This window comes from Tachypleus tridentatus, chromosome 12, assembly GCF_004210375.1.
Source record: "Tachypleus tridentatus isolate NWPU-2018 chromosome 12, ASM421037v1, whole genome shotgun sequence".
In the NCBI taxonomy this organism is placed as follows: Eukaryota; Metazoa; Arthropoda; class Merostomata; order Xiphosura; family Limulidae; genus Tachypleus; species Tachypleus tridentatus.
In genome coordinates this window covers 100,216,836-100,243,370 of record NC_134836.1, presented here as the reverse complement: position 1 = coordinate 100,243,370, position 26,535 = coordinate 100,216,836, and the positions used below count along the sequence as shown (strand labels likewise).

The following is a 26,535-nucleotide window of genomic DNA, read 5'->3' as shown; positions in this document are numbered from 1 at the left end:
TTTTTTCTACTGATAAAAATGTTAAGCTATCTGAACAAATTCTTGTTGATATTCAAACTTGGCCTGAAGGTCTACAGAAAAACAAACAATAATCAACTTTTTTTTTTCTTACATTTTCTTCAGGAAGCTGATTCCAAACACCCTATATTTTGTAGAATCTCAACAGATAAATAAACACTTCTCACTTATAATAAATGCAGTTACTCCTTTGCATATTTACTAGTCTGGTCCCTACTAATATAAAAAAACATTTAGAACCTTTTGAAATAGCATCACATCTCTATAATATTCATTTAACCAAGACTTAGTGCTAAAAACATTAACATGCTAACTATCATCAAAACTTTTAATTCAAGACAAATTTTAAAAATATTTGGCATCAGTTTCTAAAAATATTTTTAAAAACCATAGTTACTACTATTACCAACTAATTCATATTTTTCATATCCTACAAAACTCATGGAATGGTCTTTCAAAGAGGAAGAAACTTTCACTTCACTATGTAAAAATTACATAATACATATTTCATTTATTCAACAAGTCTGCTAATCAATGAAACTTAAGTTGGGGAAGCAGGTAGACTTTGGAAGAGTATAACCATTATTCATATTTAAATTCACATTCACTTATAATATTAGTAATATCTAATAATAAAATAAATCGTTTTGGCCAATGCAATTAAAAATCCTCCATTCCAAGTCATATTACTAAAACTACTACACTTTCTCCAAAGACCATTATTATTAAAATTGCCTCGTTTGCAGACTTTTAGTTTCACTTTGTTGAATCTTAAATCTACCTCCTAATTTAACTACTCTTACTATTAACTTTAAACACGAAAAATGAAAAGATGCAATATTCCTAACTATTCCATTTATACTGCAAACAGATACATTATAACATTTATTTAAAAAAACAAAACAATCCCTATAAAGACTTTAACTTGTCTTCGTATAACAGCCTCTCCATCCCGACGTCATCCTATGGCAGTAGTAACAGTAATACTTCTTTGGACTAATTTTTTCCAACAACTCCAACTCCACGATAATACAATAAATGCGACCTAATCAGTGTATAATATTCTTTCAAGTAAAACCCGAAATCCAAGATGCTTTCTTCCTGGCAACAATAACCAAATCGGAACGAAAGGCTTAAGAATAAGAACGGTCAATTTTCACCAGTGTTTACCAAGTATATTTAGTTAATTAGTATTTCAATGGCAATATTCTAAAACACAATAAAAACTTTATATTCTAGTGTAATACTCAAAACAAAAGTACAGCTAAACTGTTGTGCAAGACCAGTTAACTTATAATTCATTATCAATAAGTTAAAACATTATAATAAAATATTTAACAATCTTGAAGATTTATGAGGATATATAACCGGAAGCCATATATATTCAAAACAAGTACCAGGTGTCTCTGTATGTTAAAGCGGAAGCAGACGAAATATTCGCCACGCCATAAGTTAGATTTTCGTGACGCTAAAATTTGTAAAAATGGATTATTTGAAAAGTGGCTTAAAATCTGTTTTGGGTGCTCAAGCAGATTCACAACAACCAACCGCAGCTGAAACAGTAAGAAATAAATTTTGACCGTTTTAAGTTTTGCAATAAAATTAGTTATGTTGTTGAATACTTTGCTATCTAGATATTATTACTAAAATATTATCTCCCAGAATCCTTTACATAGAAGTACAATGTACACATGGTTGTATGTTCGGCAGTGACAGTGACCGAGTAAATAAAGTTACAGACACTTGCTGTTGCCAAAATGAACTTCACTTTGATTAGCCAATGACACTTACCTTCGATAATTACAGAAAAAAAAAAGTTGATAATGAACTGAGGATTGACGCTTATTGAAAATCCTTTGTAAACGTATACAACTATCTAGCCTAAATCTTGAGCCAGCCGACCAGGGCAAGATAAATTACCTGTCGTCGTAGTCACAGGCTTGAGGAAATATGATTATTTTATTAAACAATTCAAGGTATATAGAAAAAGAAAAAAAAAAGAATTGACAGTACTAGTAGTAATAATATTTATGCCAAAGCACAAAAAAAAGTAAATTACAAATATTTTTGTTGGCAGAGAGAAAATCTGTAATTTTTCTTTACAAAGACGTAACAACATGAATACATTTACTTATAAACTTTGTAAATTAATATTTTAACTCATTAAACTAACTTTCAGGAATATATTATTAAGGATGGAGCATTAACTGCTTGGGACTTGAGTTTTGGGAACTCGGTTGGCAAGCCTCTGATCATATATCAGAGCACTGCATCCTCCTTCAGTGCTAACTGAGCTTGCAGAGTTCAATTCCCTTGGGTGGATATAGCATATAGCTCAATGTTGCTTTGCTCTAAAACAAACTCTAACTCTAAGCACTGGTTTTATTATATCAAGTATTCCATGAAAAAGAAGTAATGTACAAATAAGTTGCATGTTATTTTAAGAAAGAGGAATTATGGATATTTTGTCTTAAGAAACTAGTGTATAATACTGATTTGTAATCTCAACATTTAAATAGATATTTATGTTTTGGGAATAGAGTTCTGGAGCCCAGACCTTTCCAATTCAGGATTGCCATGTCATAAGTCATGAAATTGGAATAAAGTAATAACAAGTGGTAAAAACAACAATAACTGAACTGTTAAGTAAAAAAAAGAAAATGTATTTAAATATCACAAAACAGTTCTACACTGATTTTTCTTCACTGCCATGTTTTGTATTTTCTTGCACTTTTTTTTAGACTGTTACTGCTTGTGATGGTTGAAAATTTATATAAACTGGGAAGTGAAAAAAGGCTTTGTGTTTGACATTGGGATTGAATCTCTGGATTGTTAAGGAAAATTTTTGGATGTATGTCAATGTAGATGGCCAGTAAATAAAAGCAAGAAACTAAGGCATAACTTTTAAGCTCCAAGCAAACCATTCCTCAAGTACTTACTGAAACAAAATTCTGTTTAACAAACATGTATTAAGTTAATATGAATATGCTAAAGGTAAATAATGCCTCAATAATTCTTTGTTTTTTCAAGGTTGTTTTTATATTATTTGGAAGAGGGAAAGTTGGGGATCTGGTGTACTCAGATTTTCAAAAAAAGTTTTCAATAAGAAAAAATTAACTAAGAAAATCAAATTGGTAGGTATTCCAGAAAGCCTAGTTAATTGGACTGCAAGATATTTGGATGGGAGCAAGTAAAAAGATGTTATAAATAGAATCACATTAAATAAGATCTACTCTGTTACTAGTGGAGTACCTTAGAGGTCAGTGCTTAGGCTTTTTGTTAATTCTTATTCTGGTTTACACTAATAATATTGAGAGGTGCTTGATGATTTTGTAGGAAGTAAATGGTGGTCTTAAAATTTACTTTTGCTAAGGGTGTATACATGAGGGCTAATTAGTCCCTTGCTGAACTTAGGTGATATTATATCAATATTTAAGTAATAAATTATGGGGCATAAAAGTTTTTTTTGGCTGATTTAGGATGCCCTGAATTCCAATCTGTCTTAATAAAAACAAAACTAATCTGTAAATCTAGCCCTGATTCCCCAAATGTTCATAGCTTTTTTTTTTTTTTTAACACTTCTGTAAAGCTGTAGTTGTCAGCACTTTAAATGACAGTTTATTGCACAGAATTACCATCTTTTTTGGGAAATAAGAATACCTCAACCAGAAATATTTGACTTTAAAAACTTCTTGGCCTATTGTTTTCAGAATTCTAGGACTGTGCAAGTCAGTAGGCCACACTTAAAGTACTGAGTTCAAGTATTTTATAAGATGAAGAAAACAAGGAACCACTTTGTTGAGAAAAAGTAAAAATTTAACATACCCTTTATTTTTCAGGAAGTCATCAGTTCAATTCCCTATTTAAAATCTCATAAAGTTCTGACCAATAGCATCTTATTTCATGAGCTAATCACTCTGCTTGTAAAGATGAAAACCATCTTAACTGGAGTATACATGTCATCATGCTACTAAATGCAGATTTTTCTCTGGTGTTTACTAAAGAATATTTAAGCAGTATTCTTCATCTTGAACCATTGCTAGTTGATGAACAAGATTATATTAATTTTGAGCTTGTTAAGAAAATATTGTGAACTTTAAAGTTGGACAAAGTTCTTGACCCTATTGTTGTTTCTCCAAAGTTATAAAGGAGGTTAAGGACTAGATATGGGACCATATCATTAATATATGTTTTTTGTAAGTCCTTGAGTAGTGGGAAAAGTGACAGAGGATTGGAAAATGTATAATGTTTATAACCCCTTTTTTATGAGAAGTGATAAAAATCATCCATGTAATTATAGACCTATTATTCCTAAATCACTGGTTAGAAAAGTTACTGAAAATCTGAATACCAATACTTTGCAGAGTCATTAATTCTTTGTTTTTATCTATGGGAAAGCTGTGTCTTTCACATGGGATATGTGAATGAGATTGAAGTTGTTTTTTGTATATGTGCATTTGACAAGTTGTCAAGTAAAAGGCTTGTTAAAAATATTATCTCTTTGAGTTGGCATATTGAATCAAAAATTGGCTAGAGAGAAGAAATTGGAGGGTTATTACAAATGGAGTTCAAACTGTATTAATGTCACAAGGGGGTATCTCAGTATTCGTTTTTGGGATCTTTGTTCTTTTGGACTTACATTAATGAAACAGATGAAGAAATGTTTAATAAATTGCTTAATTTTGTTAGTAATCCTAAAGTTTAATTTTGCTGTTTCTGAAGAGGTTGCTGCTGCTTTACAAAATGATTTAAGTCATTTAGTGATTTGGATGAATAATTGGCATGTAGCTTTTAAACGTAAAGTATAATGCAGTGCACCTTGGTTTTCTTAAGTTATATTGTTGTAAACTATATTCAATGCTCTAATTTAGAAGGAGCCATTAATCATAATGATTTAATTACTGAGAAGGTTGTATAGTATGTGGAGGTATAAGGACACATTATAAATACATGTGAGTAATGAAAGAGCAGTTATGGAGTGAGTGATACAGTTCATTGTCAGAAAAGTTATTCAATGAGAATTATCATGTATGTTTAGTTAATTAATCAGGAAGCAGAAACTGTAGCTTGGGAAATAATCACTTATTAATTGTTTTGAAGATTTGATATGCTTAAGGATCTTAATACAAATCAGGGATTAAACTTTGAATCAACCTTGCTTGCTGAAATGTATCAAATCATTGGAACTAAAAAGACCAGGCCAACAACCTATTAACCATTTCCTGATGACATGGTGGAGAGATATAACCACATATTCAATTAGACATTTATCAGAAAACATGGGATCAAGATCTTCCATTGCTACTTACGAGTTATCAAACAAAATTACAGGAAAATACAGGCAACACATCATGATCGTGGAAGTTTGAGAAATAATTTAAAGGGCCATTGGACTTCTTGTACTCAGATCCAGAGGTTGGTCACTTAGAGTGTTGCACAGAATAGGTAGAGGGACTAAAGAACACTGAGGTCATACAGGACTTTTATTTCTGAAAGACCTTAATGAGCTAGCAGTAAAATGAAAAGATATTTCAATGACAATGCAGATAAAACTGGATTCCATTGATGTATGGTATCATTATATACAATCCCCACTGCAAGAAAGGATGATCTCCAGTTAAGTAGGTGTTGGGAGGTACGTTGGTAAGAGATCAGCTAATTAAGTAACCCAAAGAAGAATTTGTCTACAGAAAGTATACCTGTTAGGAACCATAAGATTACTATCAAGACTACTTTCAGAAGAGAAACAGGGATAGAGTCATTACTAGATGTGCTTGATGATCTGCTCAGGATGAATATTCTAAGTGAAAGGACAGCAAGTGACAGTAAGGGAAAAGAGGCCATCTATTCAATATACCATAACCCTCATAAAAAAAAATCATCAAAAAGACTTAGTAAATGTACAGTTAAGTGAAAATTTTATTAGGATATTTAAGAAACATTACAATCCATGAAAGTTGCATTGTTGTGAGCTATATTTTCAATGTTTTAACATAGACGTATTCTTATATATTTAAAAATGGCTGGTATGGATAGAGAAAACACTAATAGAGGAGCGAACAACGTTTCAACCTTCTTCAGTGAACTGATGATAACCGAAAAAGGTTGAAACGTTGTTTGCTCCTCTACTAGTGCTTTCTCTACTTATACCAGCTGTTTTTAAATCAGTGGTTCTTAACCTTGTTGGAAGTACTGAACCTCGGAAGTTTCGCACTTGCATTCACTGAACCTTTCACAATTGGAAAAAATAAAGTATGATTTTTTCAAATTCAAAACGTAAGTAGATATTTTATTAGTGCACAAAATAAACCATGCATCAGTTGCACTCAATATCACTGTGTTCAAAGAACAAAACCAACAAAACATGAATTTCACACAAAAACAAAAACATAACTCAATGAATATTTACTGCAAATCAATGTGACTTTTGCTGTTGCCTTTCAGAAACAAGTTCAGAAATGTGTGGCTTCACTTTGTCAAGTGCCACTCTCATATAATTTTCACAACAAAGTCTGTTCCTTTTCTATGTTTTTATGTCTACCATCCTTGAAAAGGATTGCTTGCAAGGATACATTGTAACAAACTGTATGAGTATCTCAAGGGCTTTCTCAGCAATAAGAGGGTATGCTACAGTTTGGTGACACCAAAACATTGAGAGCTTGGTTGTTCTGAAAAGTTGCTGTTTAACCTGGCTCTGCTGAAGTTCAGTGATTTCATTGATGTATTTATCATTGACATCTGTTGTTGCAACACTAAACGTGAACGGCTGTCTCACCCATGCTGGATATGACTCTTTGGTAGGGAAGTATCTGTTGAGAGACTTTGCAAGCTCATCTAAGTGCATGGCAAGTCCTTGCTTCAGTTCCCCAGGTATAGAAATGTCTCAGACTTCAGACACATCTTCAATCTTACTCACACAGTCGTCTAGCAGGGGAAAGTTTGGGAAGTTATCATTCTCTGTTTGTCGTTTCCATAACGGTAGCTTTTTTTGAAAAGCCTTCAGGTTTTCTTTCGCTACGATGATGTTGACTTCACTGCCCTGCATCTGATGATTGAGAGCATTGAAGATATTGGCCATGTACTTCAAAATGAGAATGAACTTAGATTTTTGAAACAATCTGCATGACAATGTTGGTGTTCTTGCAAAAACAGGGCTAATTCCACACACATGGCAAAAACACAATTCAGTACCTTTCCCTGGGATAACCAACAAACGTTAGAATTGTACAGAAGTACCTCGAATTCAGAGCCCATTTCATTACACAGCTCTTTGAAGATGCAATGCTTCAGGGCACTTATTTCACACAAAGTTTACACATTCCACTACGATTTTTAATACTTCTGCCAGTTTTGAAGCAAGGTTTTTGTTGCCAACATATGCCTGTGCAGAACACAGTGCATTCAATGATGTGTGATGCATCAGCTTTCACCAGCACACCAAAACCAGAGTTTCATCCCAGCATGACTGGAGTTTCGTCCGAACAAACTGCAGAAACCATATCCCACGAAAGATTGTTGTCTCTGAAGAAGTCATCCACAAGTTTTTTCACGTTGGCTGCCTTAGTTGATGTTGTAAGAGGCTTACAAAATAAAAACTTTTATTTCGTCGTTCTTCACATAGCGCACGAATACAACAAGATGGCTTAGATTGGAAATGTCGGTGGTCTCATCAAGTTGAAGGCTGAATTTTGCTGGGCTTGAAATTAGATCTGCAACTTCTTGAGCCAAGATGTCATCACTCATGTCATCTATTCTGCTGATGATGGTGTCATATGAAAAAGGAATTTGAGATAACTTATTTTCAGCAGCTTTTCCCAGCATGGTATTTGCCATCTTCAACGCAGCTGGTTTTATGAGTGCTTCACCAATGGTGTGTGGTTTGCCCTGCTTTGCGATCAAGTACACAACTTTGTACGATGCTGTGAGGATCAGTTTGTCAATGGGTACAAAGCCGAGAACAGGCAAAGTAGCCTTTTCATCAAACCTGGCTCTCTTTACCTTGAATTCAGCAAGCGTTGTGTTCTAGTATTTCCCATCTCCATGCAGCTTTAGGGAGTATTCTCTTAGTTTTGCTGGTGCTAGACTAGAATTGCTCACTTGGCATTGCAAATCATGCATTGAGGATGCAGACTCCCATCATGTTGGTGACATATTGGTGGAAACATCCACATCTCAACACATTGAACTCCTCTTGCATTCAAAGGTGATTGGGGATATATCTATTGAGGTTACACCTCATGCTACTTTGAATTCATCACGAGGAGTTATTGTTGAGAGGGATTTCAAGAACATTCCCCGAGTCAGAGATTCTTGCTGGTTTCTCCACCCAAGGAGTTTCTGTAGTGAGGCATATCTCCACTTGCAAAGATGGAATTATGATGCTGACCAATATCCTCATTCTGACATTTACATCACCATGTTCACCTACCACCATCAAGGCAGGTTATCTTAATCACAAGATACAGCTATACATTCCAAACCCTCTCAGATGTTTTCAGAGTCAGCTATTCTGCCACTCTAAAACACCATGTTATGGTTCCTTGATGTGTGCTTTTTGTTATGGCAAGGACCACGATGCTTATGAGAGTGAAATGGACTCTCATTCCATCAATTGTAATGGCTCTCAACCATCCTGTTTTTGTTCTTGTCCTAAATGGTTGGAAGAAAAAAAGGTGCAGCATTTGAAAATGATTCAAAACATTACTTACCCTGAGGATTGAAAGTTGCTGTCCACCACTTCATCTCAGACATATGTTGCTGCACTCATTCCACTACTACAGTGGGAGAGCAGACAGATCTCCCTATGCTTCCAAAAGAATTGTTCTCAAACCTAATGAAAAGTCTTTTGACCTCCATGGTTAAAAAAAGTTTATTAATTAACTTCAACACCTATCTCTGTCCCTAATATACATTCCAGCAAACCCCAAGATCCACTTCCTCTGATTCCAGGTATGGGCATTTCCTTGAGTACATCTTCTTTTCCCTGTCCAAGATTCAAAATGGCTATTTGTTCAGGTCCTCAGTCACTGGAATCCTCCTCCAAGAGCAAAGACCTGCCCAATTGACCCAAGGTAGGATCCATGGAAGTTGAGGTACCTTCCTCGAATAAAGACAATAAAGAAAAAAGATGTGGTTGTAAACAGGAGAGCTTGCCACACAATTCACCTACACATGAATAAAAATGGCTACCTTGATACAATGGAACTGTTGAGGTTTACATTCTAATCTGGATGACATGAAAGTACTGATTCTTTCCTACCATCCTGCATGTCTTTCCTTACAGAAAACATTTCTGAAACCTGCCAATATAGTCACCTTTTAGCAGTTTATTAGTACAGAAATGACAGGCTGGGTGATGGATGAGTGCATGGAGGGGTGGCATTGTTGGTTAATGAGCACGTGCCCAATCTGTCTTTGCCACTGAACACACCCTTGAAGGTCATAGCCATCTGCATTTCCTTGGGTCATACCATCACTATTTTTCTCTGTCACCTGGAGAAACTTATGATCAATCAGACCTTGATGCTCTTATTGAACAGTTGCTGTCTCCCTTTTTAATCCTGGAGGACTTTAATGGGCATCATTCCTTCTGGGGAAGTGCTGATAGTGATGGGAGGGTTCGATCCATAAAGTGTATATTCTCTGATCACAAACTTTCTCTTTTCAATAGCAGTTCTTATAATTATTTTCATGCACCTAGTCAGTACTTTACTCCTATTGATCTTTCAGTCTGCTCCCCTTCACTATTTTCCCACTTTTCATGGAGGGTTGACAATAATCCATAAGGCACTGATTATTTTCCTATAATTTTGAGAGAGACTGACCATGGTTGATACCACCCGGACCCACGTGCCCCAGTGGAATCTGTATCAAGCAAACTGGCCCTATTTCACTGCTCTCACAGAACTTGAGACTGCCATCAGTAGACAACTGTCTGGCAACAGTAACTGACTGTATTATACAGACAGCTGCTCAGTGTATTCTTAAATCCTGAACATGTGTTTCACGATGTCCTTGTCCGTGGTGTAATCACGCCTGCAACATTGCATGGAAGGCTCAAAAATGGGCTTGGGATACTTTTCGTAGGTATCCCACACTCTTGCACCACATCGCTTTCCAGCAGGCCGTACGCATGCGCAGTGGGTAAGACATCAAAGCAAGGACTCTTGGATTAAGTTCACAACCAGCATATCTTCTACCACCAGTTCTAAAGGCATATGGGACAAGATCTGAAAGGTCAGTGGGCAATATAATTCTGTCCCCCTCTCGATCTTGCTCTCTGATGGCCAGGAAGTAGCTGATATGCAGAGCATCACTGATACTCTATGTGAAAGCTTTTGCTGGGTATCTAGCACTTCTGCATCTTTCTCTACCTTCTTAGGCAGAGTGATCATCTTTTTCCTTTAGAGTGGATTGTCTTTTTTGACTATAATCATCCCTTTACACTGGTGAAACTCGAACTGGCAGTACATCGGTCAGACCTAATGATGTACACTATGAAATGCTGCACCATCTATTTCTTGCTTCTCTTGCTATTCTTCTGATTGGTTTTAACTGGACCTGGCAGGAGAATGTTTTTCCTGATGCCTGGCTATTGTTCTACCTTTCTGTTATCCTGGGAAGGATCCCAAGATTCCTTCAAACTACTGTCCAATTGTTTTGACGAGCTGTCTTTGTGAGATCTTAGATAGGATGGTCAATGCTTATTTTGTTTTGTTCCTCAAATCAAACAACTTAGGTATACTCTAATTATATCATTTATTTTTCAACATCATAATCTTAAAGTTACATTATAGATGTGTGTCCTTATTATATTTTAAGTGTAAATTTTTTTTTACTTTGTTAGCATAATTTATGGATTTAGGACTAACCTTAATCTCCTAAGCTGGCCATATCTTGTAAGATATTACTGGATTTACAACCAAAACTGTTATGAATATTGAGGTATCTACTTGACAGAACAATGCATTCTGATCATTATAAGTTAGAAAAGTATACAGGGTGTCCCAGAAAAATGTATACACACTTTGAATGATTGTAAATACAATGTTTACTAAGATATATCTAGGTTTTATAATCCAAGTTTAAGAAGACAAGTGTAGAATCTTTTGAGTTATTGCAGATGTTTGAACTGATGACCGTTCTGATCCAGGCACCGCCGATAATGCGGACAGATGGAATTTCAAACTTCACGAATTATTTCATTTGGTATTTGGATGCATTTTCTTTCAGTTGCTGCTCTCAGCTCATTGATTGTTGCAGATTTTGTGCTATAAACCTTATTTTTGATGTATCCCTATAAAAAAAGTCCAGAGGTGTAAGGTCTGGTGGACGTGGGGGAAATTCAGTGCTACCTTTTTGCCCAATCCATCTGTTCAGAATATTTTTGTCACATTACGATGGTAGTGGGAAGGTGCTCCATCTTGCTGAAAGTAAAACTCCTTATCTCCAAATTGCTCTTGAATGCTTGGCACAACAAATTCTTGCAGTAAGTTCAGATAAATGAGACCAGTAACCAATTATGCCCAATGCTGATAATCTACACCACCCTGTAACCCCTGGTAAGTTTACGTGGTGTTCAACCATAACATGCGTATTCTGAGGTGCCCAGTAGGTGCAATTGTGGCGATTAACTGAGCCATTTAACTTAAATGTGACCTAATTACTCCAAACAATCTTGTTTAGAAACTGTGCATCTTTTGCAGATTTTGCCAGGTACCACTTACAAAATTCAACTCTCCTGTTAGGATCATCTTCATTGAGGGTGTGGACTAATGCCAGAATGAAACTTTTCTAATGAATGAGCTTCAACATGTGTGGACACTTGATTTTGGGATTCCTGTCTTATGGGTTGTTTGCAGAACAGATTTTCTTGGAGATCGGTAGAGACTTTCCAACAGCTCTGCTTCTCGTATGGGACTGGTGGATGACCACAGTCTTCCAGAATGCCCTTTATGGACATCTTGAACAGTTCCATATGTTTCAAACTTATCTCTGATGTGAGTAATGGTGGATCTGTTTTAAACTCCCCTCTAAACCTCCTTTGCACTTCAGCTACGTTCTCGCACTTCCAGTAACACTTTATGATAAATTTCCTTTTCTCAAAGCTTAGTCTTGCTTCTGCCAATACTTCAAATCAGTTGCGCCTGTAAAAAAAGAAAGTCTGACTGAGTTATAATCATTCAAAATGTGTATATATTTTTTGAGACACCCTCTATTGATTACCAGGTTGATTTTTCGTGGGTACATACAACTTGCTCTAATAAGAACTTATTATTAATTGCAATTCAAGAGCCAAGTGTTTGATGTTATGCCATAGAACCCATTGGAGTGTTTTCAGTATTACCACTTTATCTTTTTTTTTCTCCCCCATTTGACTAATTAATAATGCATTATAACATTAAATTCCTTCAACAAACATTACTCAGTATTCCAGATAAGGCTTCAGGGAAGTTAACACAAAGCTGCAATAAACCTTCTACTTTTCAATTCAAAATTATTGTTAATAGCTCCTAAGACTACTTTTTGCTTTACAGTTAAGCACGCAGCTGAAAGACTCATTTTCGTTTATCAAAAATTACACTTAAATCATCTCCCCCCCTCTGTAACCTAATTATATAACTACATTTCTAAATATTGAAATGTGTTTCTCAAATTATGGCCTACTTATTAATTCATGTAAATAGATATAAAAAACTATTCAGTGTAAATAGCATTAGAGATTAATTAATTTTATATTTGTAATTCATTAATGTTGAGACTTTCACACATTGTATGCAGTCCATTGATGTTGAAGCCATAGAGATTTTTAGAAGGGCTAAATAATAGTGGTATAAGTAATGGCAACCTGATGAGTGAAAACAGAGAGAAAAAGTGAAGTCATTCAAAAGATAAAATTGGTTAGAGAAAATTTAAATGTAAAGTTAACCATCATAGGAGTGAAAATCCTAACCATTGATATATTAGAGTGAGATGAACAATCTTAAGAGGGTTGGAAAAGAATAAGTTGTCTTGTCAAAGGTTGTTCGAAAGTAGTTGACAAAAAGGCAGATGATTATTGAAAATACAGGATTCAACCACAGTATTTCAATGACATTACGAAGTGAACTATACATGAATTTTATTGTGATAGAAATAGATAGGGTTGTCAACTGAATTATAAAGCAACTAAATTGACCATAGTGGATTTTTGACAAGAAGAAAAGTACTGTATAATTTTTAAGGTGTAACTATAATATATAATAGAAAAATACTTTGGCTTATCAGTTGAATTGTGGAGTAATTAAATTGGCCTAAGTGGACATTTGACAAGAAGAAAAAAAATGTATGGTGTTTATGATACAACTATTATCTCTGTACTGTAAAGAATTTTATGCATATATTTAACTTGTTTTGAATATATATATATATATTTAGTAAAAGCAAATGGAGTGCATGCTGTTCATTTAATGTTGAATTTATTGCTAACAAGTCACAGACACCTACTGTAGAAGAACTGTATTTAACTAAGATTACTATATATTTCTAATAAAAATTATGTTTTCTGGTCAAGATCTTATCCAGCAAGAAAAATGTATTTATTTTAATATCTTTAGCATATAAGAGATAAAGTGTACGTGTGTGTTGTCCACCAAGGGGAATTGAACCCCTGATTTTAGCATTGTAAGTCTGTAGACTTACTGCTGTACCACAGGGGACAAAAGTGTCTGAAGAACTATCTAGTGTGTTAACATAAAGTATGAACAAAAGAGTGCTGTATACACACAGTTAAGGACTCGTATAGTCACACTCTCCTCATTTATTACAACATTTATCTTTCTAACCACTTTTTCTTTCAATTTGTTTATATTTCTCAACAACTGTATATACATCTAACTTGTATATGTAGGTTAAGTTTTGCTCATACAGTACTACTCAAAATATTGAAACAAAATATGTGACTATTATTAACCTTTGTAGGTTGAACGGTTAGTTGAAAGAGTCCAGACTTCAACTCTTTTAGATGATCGTCGAGATGCTTGCCGTGCCTTAAAATCCATGTCAAAGGTAAACATGTAGATTCTTGTTTCAAAAATATTTCTTAAAGCATTAGTTTTAAAATCCTAGATATATATATATATATATGAGTGTGTGTGTGTGTGTGTGTTTATGTGTAAAAATTAACTGAACTACACAGTTAAGTACATAAAAAGGAAAAGTATGTATTTTTGAAGGATATGACATATTTTCAAATATATGGGAATTTAATGATGTAATTTGAAGTTCTAATTTTTTAAAGATTATTGAAATAAAAATGAAATATTCATAGAATAATCTTATGATCCATTGATATTCTTTCTAGTTATACCTGACAAAAATCTTATAGCAACTTTTGAAAAAAACAACAAAAAAACCCACTAAAATCCAAATAATTCTGAGGTAATTTTGGTTATTATTTTGCTTTGAAACAACTGCCAACTGGGTATTTTATAAAATACTGGATATATGTAGATTGAAGTTTTTCCTGCATTGAACATGCAAAAATACTGCTTTTTTCTTTATTAAAATATATTAATATCATAGTTTAAACACTTATTTTATATGTAACTTGAGAACTGTATGGTAATAGTAGATACTAATAATATTTTGTTTTTATTTGTTAAACTCATCATATATCAAGGTAATAAAATAGTGATGTTTAATAACATCTCTTCTGTGGCTTAGAAACTTGTGTTGTTATAAATCTTTCATAGCTTTAATTTGTGTTTGTGCTTATTGGAATTCCCATGTTCATTCTACGTTTATTGGCAGATGAATCCATCGAGAGTTGAAATATTACTGATATCTGTTGTTTTCGTTCTTTATTATGATACACAAGTTACTTAAAGAGAAGGAAACAGGAGTGTTCTGTATTATTAATTAATTTAAAATACTGCATTGTACAAGATGGGTAAGGCTGAACAGCACACACATATATTGCTTATTCACTTGTAGATGTGGACAGTTTAGAAAGTAAAAAACTTAAGAAGTGCTAGCAGACAAATGTTCAACATTTAGTACAGCTTGCAAAAAAATACTCATTTAATGCATTTTGTATGAAATATCTACCCATTGCACTTATTGTACAGCTATTCATATGGACTGTATCTAGATAATCTAGATTAGATTTGAAATAAAAAGTACATAGGTTCATACAAATAGTATATGTTACTTTCCAGGTGCTGTACTACAGAACTTCATAATGGTTTAAACAAAATTAGTGTCATTTTTTTATTACAATTTACAGCTTTTACAGTAAGTAAGATCAGTTTACAGAGCAGGTACAATGTTTTGACTACTGATGCAACCATTATAAAGTAATTAAAAACTTTATACCTGTTTTAAAATCTAACCTACTGTAAAAGCCATAATTTTTAATAAAATATACTTTATCAGTAAGTAAAGTCTTATGATTTCATATGTATTCATATTTTTACAGGCTGTGGTTAAATAACAAGTTGTCTGTTCAATATATCAAGGAATATGCTATATGCTGTTTCACATAAAAGGTACTCTTGGTTTATGTTAGTGTAGGTCATAAACATTGATTATAACTCTAATAAATGTATAATCTAATTCAAATAATATTTTAAATTATTATATTTCTTATTAGTACATGAAACAGTTTTATAATCCAGCCCTCCTACTTTAGTACATCAATATATATTTTTTTATGTAACACAATACAACTATGGTATTATTCATTTCTTCCATAATTAATTTTTTTTCTGTATGAATACAAGTGCTTAGGTTAACAAATGTTAGAAATTGTTTTTAAATAGCTGTGTAATAAGCATGACCTTTTGAATTTTGTTTTTTGGTGTTTCAAAGCTGCAACCCTCTGGTGTTTTCTGTGTAAGTTATGAAATTTGGTTTTAGTTATCAACTCCTGTTCATATTGTGCTTTATGTTTTGAATTGCTGCTCATTGCTGACATTATATAATGTAGCATGTGATTAATTATGCACAAGTGAACTTAATATGTATAAAAGTACTGTAAGTTAACAAAAATTAATATTTCAAAAGATATAAATTATGTAAATAATTACTGAAAGTATAGGATCAGTTTGTAATCCAAAGTAAGTAATAATTTAAATAATATATATTTATTTATTTATTTTTTGCACATACTTGTCTCAAAAATATTAAATATTGTTAAAGATAATATTCTGGCTCAAATATAAAACAAATAGTTGAGATAATGTTAGGAGTACCTTTTAAATGTGAACCTAAGTATAATATGGACATGTATACAAGATTTCATTGAATTCACACATTCATTATTGGTCTCTACCCAATGGCTATAAATAATTTAGGAATTTTGTTATATTTTATACATATGGAACTTGTATACTGATAAAATAAGCAGAACAAGTTGATGTATATAACACTTTCAATAGATACCGCTTTTCAAGTGATAATGTATGTTTGTATGTAAAAACTATAATTTTGCACTGAAAGAAATTATTTAAACAAATGGAAATAGAACATTGACTGTCATTATAAATATTATGTGTGTATTGACATGAAAAGTGGCAAGCTTTCAGTGAAATTTACACAAGTTTTGTACACTAAAAAAGTAAGGAATTACAACAGTCAATATATGTCTCTGAATTGAGAATGTCAATTTGGCCTAGACACTGGCAGGTCAGAATGCAAGGTGACATACATGTAAAGAAAAAGATATACTTTTATCCATTATATAGCTTGGATATTGCACTTTCATAACATCTAGAACCTCTGTAATGCATATTTACATTTTCCTTTTTCATCATTGCTATATATATCTGGAAATTAATGTTCCTCTACCGTGAAGTGCTGCTAAATCAGCAGAGTGTGGTAAAATGAATAGTTGATAAATTTTATATCAGATACATAATATCATGTTGAATAGCATGCTTCAACAATTAAATATTGCTGAAGGTTATAAAGATTCTGGTTTAAATATAAATGTTGTGGCTTGCATACTTTGACCCCATTTATGTACATGGTGTTAAAATAGACATAAATATTTGCATTTATATATATTTTGTGGTATTTCAGTGAAAACTGTAATTACTGTCTTTGGAAATATAATATAATGGGTATTACAGTTTTTTGTCACTTTTTGTTTAGAAATACAGGGTAGAAGTGGGAGCCCAGGCAATGGATGCTCTTATTTATGTGATTGAAATGGACCGCAGTGATGCTGAAATTGTGGGGTATGCCTTGGATGCTCTCTCAAATGTCATCTCTGGACCACAAGATGATGAAGGTATTTAAATTAAAGTTTTATGAAGTGCATTAGCTCACCTTCGATTAGGTATTAATTAAAATCTTCTGTAGTAGGAGCAGCAATAAGAAGAGAACTATTGTTTAATTTATATATTTTATTGTATAGAAATAAATTGTATACTAAAATGTAGAGTTATTCTTATTTCTAAATGTCATAGAATCTTATTTCATAAATTCTAAATTGTAAATTTTGCATATTAATAGTTGACAATGCTGAAAATGAATTATTAGAATTATAAGTAAAGACTGCATCCAATTGAATTTAAGATCTTGGTTATATTCTTTTCTATGTACATACTAGTTTCTCAACAAATTAAATATTTTTGAATGCTATAAAGATTCTGGTTTAAATATAAAACAAGTATTTGATATGAAACTGTTTCCAAAACATTACTCTGTGGTGTGGTATGCAGGTATGGCATAAATATTCTGATTTTTAATGTAGGCACTAGCAGAAGCCCTGGTATGTTTAACAAGTTCCTCCATTATCCCAAGTCACCTTTGTAGCTACCTCCCCTTTCCACCAAAAGAAACAAAAAAACAGTAGAACATGCATCATGGTACCTGAGCACTTTACAGATTTGGTCCTGCCAGCCTGTTAATGGGATATGAACAGTTTCAAGATCCTGAGGGGGTTCAAGAATACAAGATCTAATAATATGTTTGGGTCACAACCTGAAAACATACTCTTGGCAGGGTGCTGCACCATAAAGATATTCCCTAGATTGCACAAGACTGCCTGCTGAGTTTAGTTCTAGCGGCTGCAAGTTTGTGGGTAGTATTTGTCAGACAAAGATTTAGAGATCCATACAGAGTTAAATATAGCACTTTTGGAGATCCTAAAGGAAGCCAGGAACATATGATCTGATACTAGATTCACTCTCAGTAACCTTGAAAACCTACTCTTTTATCCATATCATACCTGGGCAACCTTTTTGGGGCATTTTAGTCCACCTTGGTACTCTCTTGTTATAGGAGTTAGGCCATAAAGATTAGGACACCCTCCAAGGTTTTTGCTTTTTTGCTTGATAAGTGTGGGAAGATTTAGGTAGACATTCAAAGTTACAAGATAAATCAGTATAGTATATGCAATGTGCATGTTGCATATGGTCAAAAAATCATTAAGTTCATTTCAGTTGCCTTTGTTCCTTTGTTAATATTATGTCTATTCTGCCCTAAAGTGAATAGTTATAATCCTGAACATTGTGCAAAAATGTAGACAGCAGTGTTCATTGATGGTGTGTGTGTGTCTATATATATATCATGTAGGGTTTCAAGGTCACAGCCTCCCATATGTTTGAATGGGAATGACCAGTCATGTGGATACCATTTGTTACTAAGGGAGGAGTCTAATGTTACTAATTAAAATAAGTAGTATGAACTTTAGACAGTGTAGAATTTCATCTTGAGTGAGTCAGTCTTAATGGATGGAATATAACCAGCCTGATTAATTCAAAACTGCAGTAAAAGTAACTACTCATTTACATGCCATATGCAAGTACACATATTGTGTTTCTGAAGTTAATAACAACTATTTTAGTTGTGCATCACACACTGAGCACAGATCATTTATTTCTTAGGACATACTTTGTTTTATTAGCAGAATTCATTATTACTTTACAATTTATCTTCCCAGCCTCTTGTTACATAGCCATTTTTTTCTCTGTGTTTAAATAGTACAGTGTTAGAATTGTGTATTTAAATATGCAACTTACATGATTTCAAAATCAATTCCACTAATGCATTACATAATTATCTGAAATGTTCCTTTTTTAATTTTTATGTAAAAATATGAGAGTTCTCACTTTAAATTTTTTTTTACCAATTTTATAGAACAATAAATTTTACTTGTAGTTGCTCATAATAAAAATTATTTTCCAACTTTCTCATTATTTTTCCTTGTCTTATGAAGTTTACAGTTAACAATAGACTTAGGGACTAAGTTATCACGTACATGTATTGATATGCAGTATCAAGAACAGTAGTTTCAGTTTGTTTCTCTGATGGCTGAAAATTAAAAATGGCTTGATGTTAGTGGTCTTACATTACAAGGAGGCTGACATAGCATATCACCCCAAGCCCAAAACAATTTTCTGTTAAGAAAAGTGTATAATAGCATTTAAAGTGCATGTGTAAGTTGTATACTGCTGTTGATGCCACTGTTAATTTGGTATCAAAACTGATCGAGTCATTTGAGTCACATAACAGGAAGACTTAACTTGATAAATTATTTATATTAGTTATTTATTATGCAATAACACATTTAATTGGCACATTGGAGACCCAATTCCAGGCCATTGTGAATGCTATGAAAAATTAATAGTCGTATTGTGATCTACTTGTAAATATTGTTACAGAATATTATGCTGTGACAGTTAAGGCTCCCCAGTGGCTCAGCAACAGGTCTGAAGGCTTATAACAGTAAAAACTAGGTTTTGATACCTGTAGTGGGTGTAGCGTAGATAACACAGTGTGTAACATTATTTTCAGCAATAAATAAATAAACTGATAGCTAAGGTGTTCTATATATTTATGGCCTGAACTATATGTTGAAAATCATCTCATTATTCAATATCAACCCAAAGAAGCAATGAAGGTATTACTTTTGCAACTGTAAAAGCTATAATATTTCACAAAATTAAATGAGTACACCTAACTAAAGTCAAACAGAAAATATTTTTGTAAAAGTTTCAAACTTGAAACTTCAGTCAACAATGTGTTAGAGGGATGAAACAGAGCCAGTCAGCCACATTAAAAAATGAAATTATCAAACATTTAGTAAATGTGGCATGTCAGTTATCTGTTCCTTATTTTATTACAAATTTTAAGATGTGAAAGACAAAGATAGCTGAAGCTGTAAATTATCTCAAAATAAATGGTTAGAAATTACAGAAATATATATATAGTAGAGTTTATTTTTGTGTTATCTCAGGAATTCACATTAAGAGAATAACATAATTCACTATATTTTTGTTTATTACTCATAATATTTTAATACACTTGATGGGGTAAAAAATTTAAAGAACGATCATAAAAGGTAGCAAATATAATTCTAAGTTATTTTAACTTTTTCCAGCCAGGTATTCTACGTTGAACTCAAAGAAAATGTGCAACACCACATTTTTGTGTATTTCAACAAATTTTCTCCAAGTTAAAAGTGAATTGAAATATTGAGATTTTAACTTTCTTTTAAAGGGAACATAACACAGACCAGCTGCCTCGTAATGTATTGTAGTCTTTATTATTTGAAACAGGATGAAAATTGACATTATATTTCATCATTTCTTTTTACAACACTGATGACTGCTCACAACTTTCTTACAGTACAATGAGGCATACACTATGTTTTACATATGTTTGATAGAATAAAAAAAATAAAACAAACAGAGGTGATGTACAAAGATATTAAACTAATTTAAATATTGAATGCATGTCACTTTGTTAGACACTCAACTTATACGATAAACAATAGTTTAGATAGTGTAAGAATGATAGATTTTGATGAATCTTGAGTAACATAATCTGTTTAAACCCCAAGTTAGTTGCATGAAAAACACAGCTTGCAGGCCATCAGTTATGGGCATACTGCATAGTGGAATATTGTATTAGTACGTTACATATTGGTTTTATATCATTATAATTTGTAAATTTACCATAAAATCAAACCTTTTTTTCAAAATGTGCTATGGTTATTGTGATGTATGGTTAAAATATCTGTCTGTTTGGAGTTGGAGCCTTCTATAAAATATTAATTTTTAATAATGCAAGGTCAAAAGTGGCATAATTCTGTATAAAAACAGTTAAGGAATTAACACCTTGGTTTTAAGACAATGTTTTCAATATTTTATTTGAATGCTGTTAGGACAGTACATGTATTTTTCATCTGCCCTTTTTTATGGGTGTCTTGAGGTGTGTCATGGAAGAAATACTTCATTGCATACACAGGTATGTGGTTTTCTATGAAATTATTTAGTATTTCTTAAAAATAATAGAAAGTTTGTTGAATATATTTTTTCTTAGATTATATTGAAGGACAAGAAGAACAAGACCTTGGAACTCAGTTCACAGAAATTTATATCAAAAGAACAGAAAATGTAACTCTGCTGTTAGATTTATTGGAGGTAAGATATCTCAGTTTTAGAAGCTACATTATGAAGTCTGTACCTAATATGGGAAAGCAACAGTTTTCTGCAGTAGCTTAGGATATGTATTGGAACATGGAAGAGGACATGACTTTATAGATGAAAACCCATCAGTTTAGTCACCAGGATTATATAAAATATATTTTATCATAGCAATGGTTATCACTGCTTGATTTGCATGTGTTTTTCAGTTTATTGCTATATTGCTTTAAGTAGAAACCAATTATCTCACTTCTTCAAAATCAAACATATTGATAATATGACAATACAACAGAGAATATAACTTCTGAAAGCTTACTGCAGAACTTGTAAAGAACTAGTGTATCATTAATATTATGCTACGATACTAAAGGAATATGTCATACATTATACAATGTATAGTATATAGCTTTAAGGAACTGTCACTTATTGGTCCCAGCTACCTTCTTACAACAGTTTAAGCCTTTTTTGTTTATTGTGGATATAGTTCTTATTGGAAATTGATTACAAGTAAACCACATGACATACTTGGAGGTTGAGTACATTATATTAATTAAAATGAGGTTGGAACCTTACCACATTACTATAGTCATATCACCATGTCTGGTCATGGTCTGTCTGATGGCCATGCACTTTGACATTAGCTAAGTTTACAATGCAAAGGCTATGTTATAAGCTTACAGTACCAAAAGCACACTACTGTTCCCTGCATACTTTCCATAAGTTGTCTAGCATATGAAGATGATGATTTTCCAGCAGCATTTTCAACAGACTTGTGACATAGAAATCTATATGCATTGCATCTAGTGGCTTTAACAGTATGACTTCATATGGAATCAACATTAACACCTATTTCATTATTACAGTTCTTTAGGGTATGCAACTGTTGAATGAACATGTTGTTGTACTTGTGTACATCTGATTTTCTGTCACTTTTCTAGATGGATATAATCCTTGATTATGTTGTATACTGTGACATAGGAACAGCTTAATTCACTGAAATGTTTTCATGGATTTTGACAGGTTACAAGACAATACTCTGCATATCACAGCTGAGATACAACATGTTATAGTTGTCTCTTTGGATTGCTCTGGTGCCAGAGTTAATCCATATTCTAATATTTTCCAATAATATTAAGTAAAAGGGATATTTGAATATTGAAAATTCATAATCCTGAATCTGAACATATATTTATGACTTGATTGTATGAAACTTTTGCATCAGAAAAAGTTGTTAGATACCCTTCCAATAACAATCAATTTTCAGTGGAATCACATTACCTCAAAATGCCAAACAATGTCAAAATGTAGTTCTGACATATCCCACTCCACTGTGTCTTTATATTAGCTGTGGTTATCATGTGATTTGCTAATATGCATATTTTTTGTTTCACAAAGATGCTTTATTTATAATGGATCACTTGGATTGTACATTTAGTCATTAGATAGCCCCACAGGAAAAAGACCCTTGAATACAAGAGAATTAGTATCCATGGCATCTTTACTGAGAGGCTTGCTTTTAGTCACCTTGTGTTATTAGTTGCTGTTTTTGAATTATATTTATTGTTGCACACTCTTATCAGCGAGTAAAAAAAAAGCTTTTTATTTTTCTCTCAGTACTTTCACAATTGGCCTTTTGTTATTGATTCTCACACAAGTCTTTTTATCTTCAAGCATGTTATATTTTAGACTCTTTCTTCATAGTGTTTTAACTAAGTCTAGTCATGTATTCCATTTTATAACATTCTAAACTATCTACTCTGTTCATTAATCAGTCAGTATAGAGATAATTTTAGATATTGCAGTGACACATAGATTCCATTTTATTTTTCTTCTGTTCTGTACTCTGTTTAAAAAATTTTATAATTCCATTGATTTACACCTGACTTTCTTTACTTATGTTGTACACTTTTTCACATTGTTTCCTTTTTTTTTATTCAGGTAATATTCACATCTTTTTCTTTATAAGCTTAGTCGAATTTGACATAATTCTCCATTTAATTTTATGATTATTGAAGTGATTATCTGGTGTAAATATTATTTTTGAACCTTTAGGATTGATTTACCCAAGTCTGTTGTCTAAAGATTTGCACATTGCTGTGGTAATTATTTTATTTATAACAAATAGTAAAATTGTTAATTTAAAAAGGGGTCAAATATAGAAACAAAATAATTAGCTTAAAGTGAAAATGCATTTACAGAAACAGTAAACAAACAAGCTTAAGGTCTGATACATTATTTACTCAAGCTACAAATCCTTATTTTCACTTTCCTAAGTGTTAGAGCTTTTAGACATGGAGTCAGAATAGAGACTTGTAGCTTGAGGAGATAATCTATGATAATATTCCAGCACATGGATATAAATAAGCATTTTTAATAGAGTCAGAATAGAGACTTGTAGCTTGAGGAGATAATCTATGATAATATTCCAGCACATGGATATAAATAAGCATTTTTAATATTTTTTATAGTTGTCATGTTTCCCCATTCCTCTTTCTTTTCTCCACTGGCCACAGTAAGGCCAGATACAGATATGCTGCAGCTGGCCAGGTTTCCTCTTAGAGTGATATTCTACAAGGTACAAAATATGTTAGTTAATAATTATGAATTGATTATATTAGTATACTTTTGCCCCCTCTATTTCTCATGGAATTTGGGTCTTGATATGTCTATGACACTATTCCACTGTGGCATCTCTAAACTTTTATGGGCTGTCACTGCTTTATACTTTATTTAAAACAAAATATTCTCCAATTAAAGATATAGCTACAAAATTACTGCTTTGCTTTTGCCTAGATTTGCCATCACTTTCTTCATCTGCTGCTTACACGATTTTTGCCACTCTTTAAAATCAAATTCAAGGATAGCTATTCTATATGCAGTATCTATAAAATTCACGCCAATGCAATGTTTGCTACAATTTGACATGCACCATCAGTCATCACCATAATTACTGATCTGATACTTGAAACTGAGCTTGTTGCTATCTTTTAAATTATGGCTTATAGATTTCTATTTTGGGAGACACTAAAGTTTTGTATAATGTTTTATATGTTTGTGTAACATGCCAAAATTGATCTTGCAGTGGTTAAAAAAAACTGTGATTCTGTAAGGAGTTCTGTGTCTGAAAGGGCAGGAACCCTATTTATAAGCAAATGATATGTAACAATAAATTAGTAATCACTATGGTACATGTGTCATGTCTTCTATATAAATATTAAAATGCATCCACAGTTGGCACACAGCTACATGTGTACACATGTAGTAGATTATAAGGCTTCATATAAACCACAGACTAGATTAAAATAACTTGCTGTTATTAGTTATATAGCCATTGTTATTTACTAGGTAGTCAAATAAGCTTAAATATACCTTACACAATGCACAATGCTGAATGTAGCCCATGTTTTATTACAATATCCACAGTCATTTTTGTTGTTGGCTTGCCGGACAACATTATTTAATAATAAAGAATAATATATGCATGATTCTATTATGAATCACTACCTCAATTTATGATAAAACTTCTACCTAGAACTTAAGGTATTATGTTAGTTTTAAACAGTTTTAATCCATTGTTTTCAGATATGGACTACAAAAGAAGTTTTATCTATTTATTAAAAAGGATGACAATGTTGTCCAATGCACAGTAGTTACTATATCTCTTTTAGTTTATATATTTTTTGAGCATCTACTCTTTTAATCCATTTTGTCATGAAATGTGTGTTATATAAATATAAATGGTTCATAAAATAATTGATAATAGGTACTTTTTTCACAGTCATTTCAAATGGGCTATTTACAATATATATTGTAACTTCCTTGACTTTAACAGTACAAATTTACATAATAAAATATATTTTCTGAGTCAGCACTTGTACCTCTGTCAATTAGTGCTTCATACTGTCTGCATCATTTCTTCTGTTTTATAATATTATCTGATGGTTTCTGAAGCCCTATTTCTGCCAGTCCTCTCTTCTAAGACCTTTTCTTTCTGACTTACTGTTGTTAAGTACAGTTGTTATTGTTTTGTTCTTGAAGATATACAACAGTTTTCATTGTACATTTCAGTGTTGTGAAGTATGTTTTTTCTACAATAGTTACTGTTGGCATTGAACCAGTTACAACCATATTATTGTATTTCAAGAAAAGCAAAAGTTAATTTCAAAATGTAATTTCTCTCCCTTTTTTTTAAACTCTCTGTCTGTAGAATTTAATAAAATATTTGTACAAGATGCATACATTCTAAAAATGTTAATGTGTTTGTTACACTAATAAGGAAGTTATGTGTACTTGCCTTCTAGTATGAAATATCTCTGTAGCTAAATAAGAAATGATAAAGAACATTATAGTTATTTTAATATGTTGTGTTCTTTTTTTTAACATGGATTTATAAACATGTAATACTTTATAATTAATTAATTTGCGTTTTATGGTTGTTACTATTATTATTGTTTCCTTTGTTTTTAGGAGTTTGACTTCAAAGTGAGATGGCCAGCAGTTAAGCTATTCACTGGTTTACTGGAGTGTCGGCCTAAAGAACTTCAGGAGTGTGTCCTTGTCAGTCCCATGGGAGTTTCTCGGTTAATGGACCTTCTTTCTGACAGCCGTGAAGTTATTAGAAATGATGTAAGCATTACTGCTTTATCTACTTTAATAGGTAGTTTAAAATATCTTTGTTTAGTCTGTTTCTCTCACTCACAGAAACAAGTTTTGTCAATCAGTGCTTGTATGGTGTTGTTGTATGAAACTCAATAAGCAGTATTTGTAGATAGATTTAAAAAACAATGTCAGTTGTAGGTAGCTGATTTTTAATTATTTTAAAAGTTATATTTGATCATATAAAAGTAAGATATATGTATAATTATGTACAGGTAGTAGATATTATTTGGAATTTATTTTAACATCAAACAAATTTTATGTGCACATTTTTTTTCAAAGCTTCAGTTTTTGTAAATACCCATATTTTTACAGTTAGCTGATTCTTTCATCTAAGTGAATAAATTTAATCAAACATTGTTCTTGAAGAAAAGCTGTTAAAAAGTACATTATAGTGTGTATAACATTGTAGTACACTTATTAAAATTAGCTTAAGTACAGTGTA

At 32.4% G+C, this 26,535-nt stretch overlaps 1 protein-coding gene across 2 annotated transcripts in view; it reads left to right on the top strand.

Annotated features, from left to right (window-relative positions):
- Positions 1 to 1,415: 1,415 nt before the first annotated feature.
- The window catches only part of p115 (General vesicular transport factor p115), an 80,167-nt gene continuing 55,047 nt past the window's right edge, over positions 1,416 to 26,535 (top strand). For both annotated transcript variants that reach the window (XM_076471276.1, XM_076471275.1), the window contains exons 1-5: positions 1,416 to 1,579; positions 13,978 to 14,064; positions 17,152 to 17,290; positions 21,331 to 21,431; positions 25,902 to 26,060. In XM_076471276.1, coding sequence (XP_076327391.1) covers positions 1,502 to 1,579; positions 13,978 to 14,064; positions 17,152 to 17,290; positions 21,331 to 21,431; positions 25,902 to 26,060 — 564 coding nt within the window. In that variant the 5' untranslated portion in view covers positions 1,416 to 1,501. The remainder of the gene's footprint in view (positions 1,580 to 13,977; positions 14,065 to 17,151; positions 17,291 to 21,330; positions 21,432 to 25,901; positions 26,061 to 26,535) is intronic.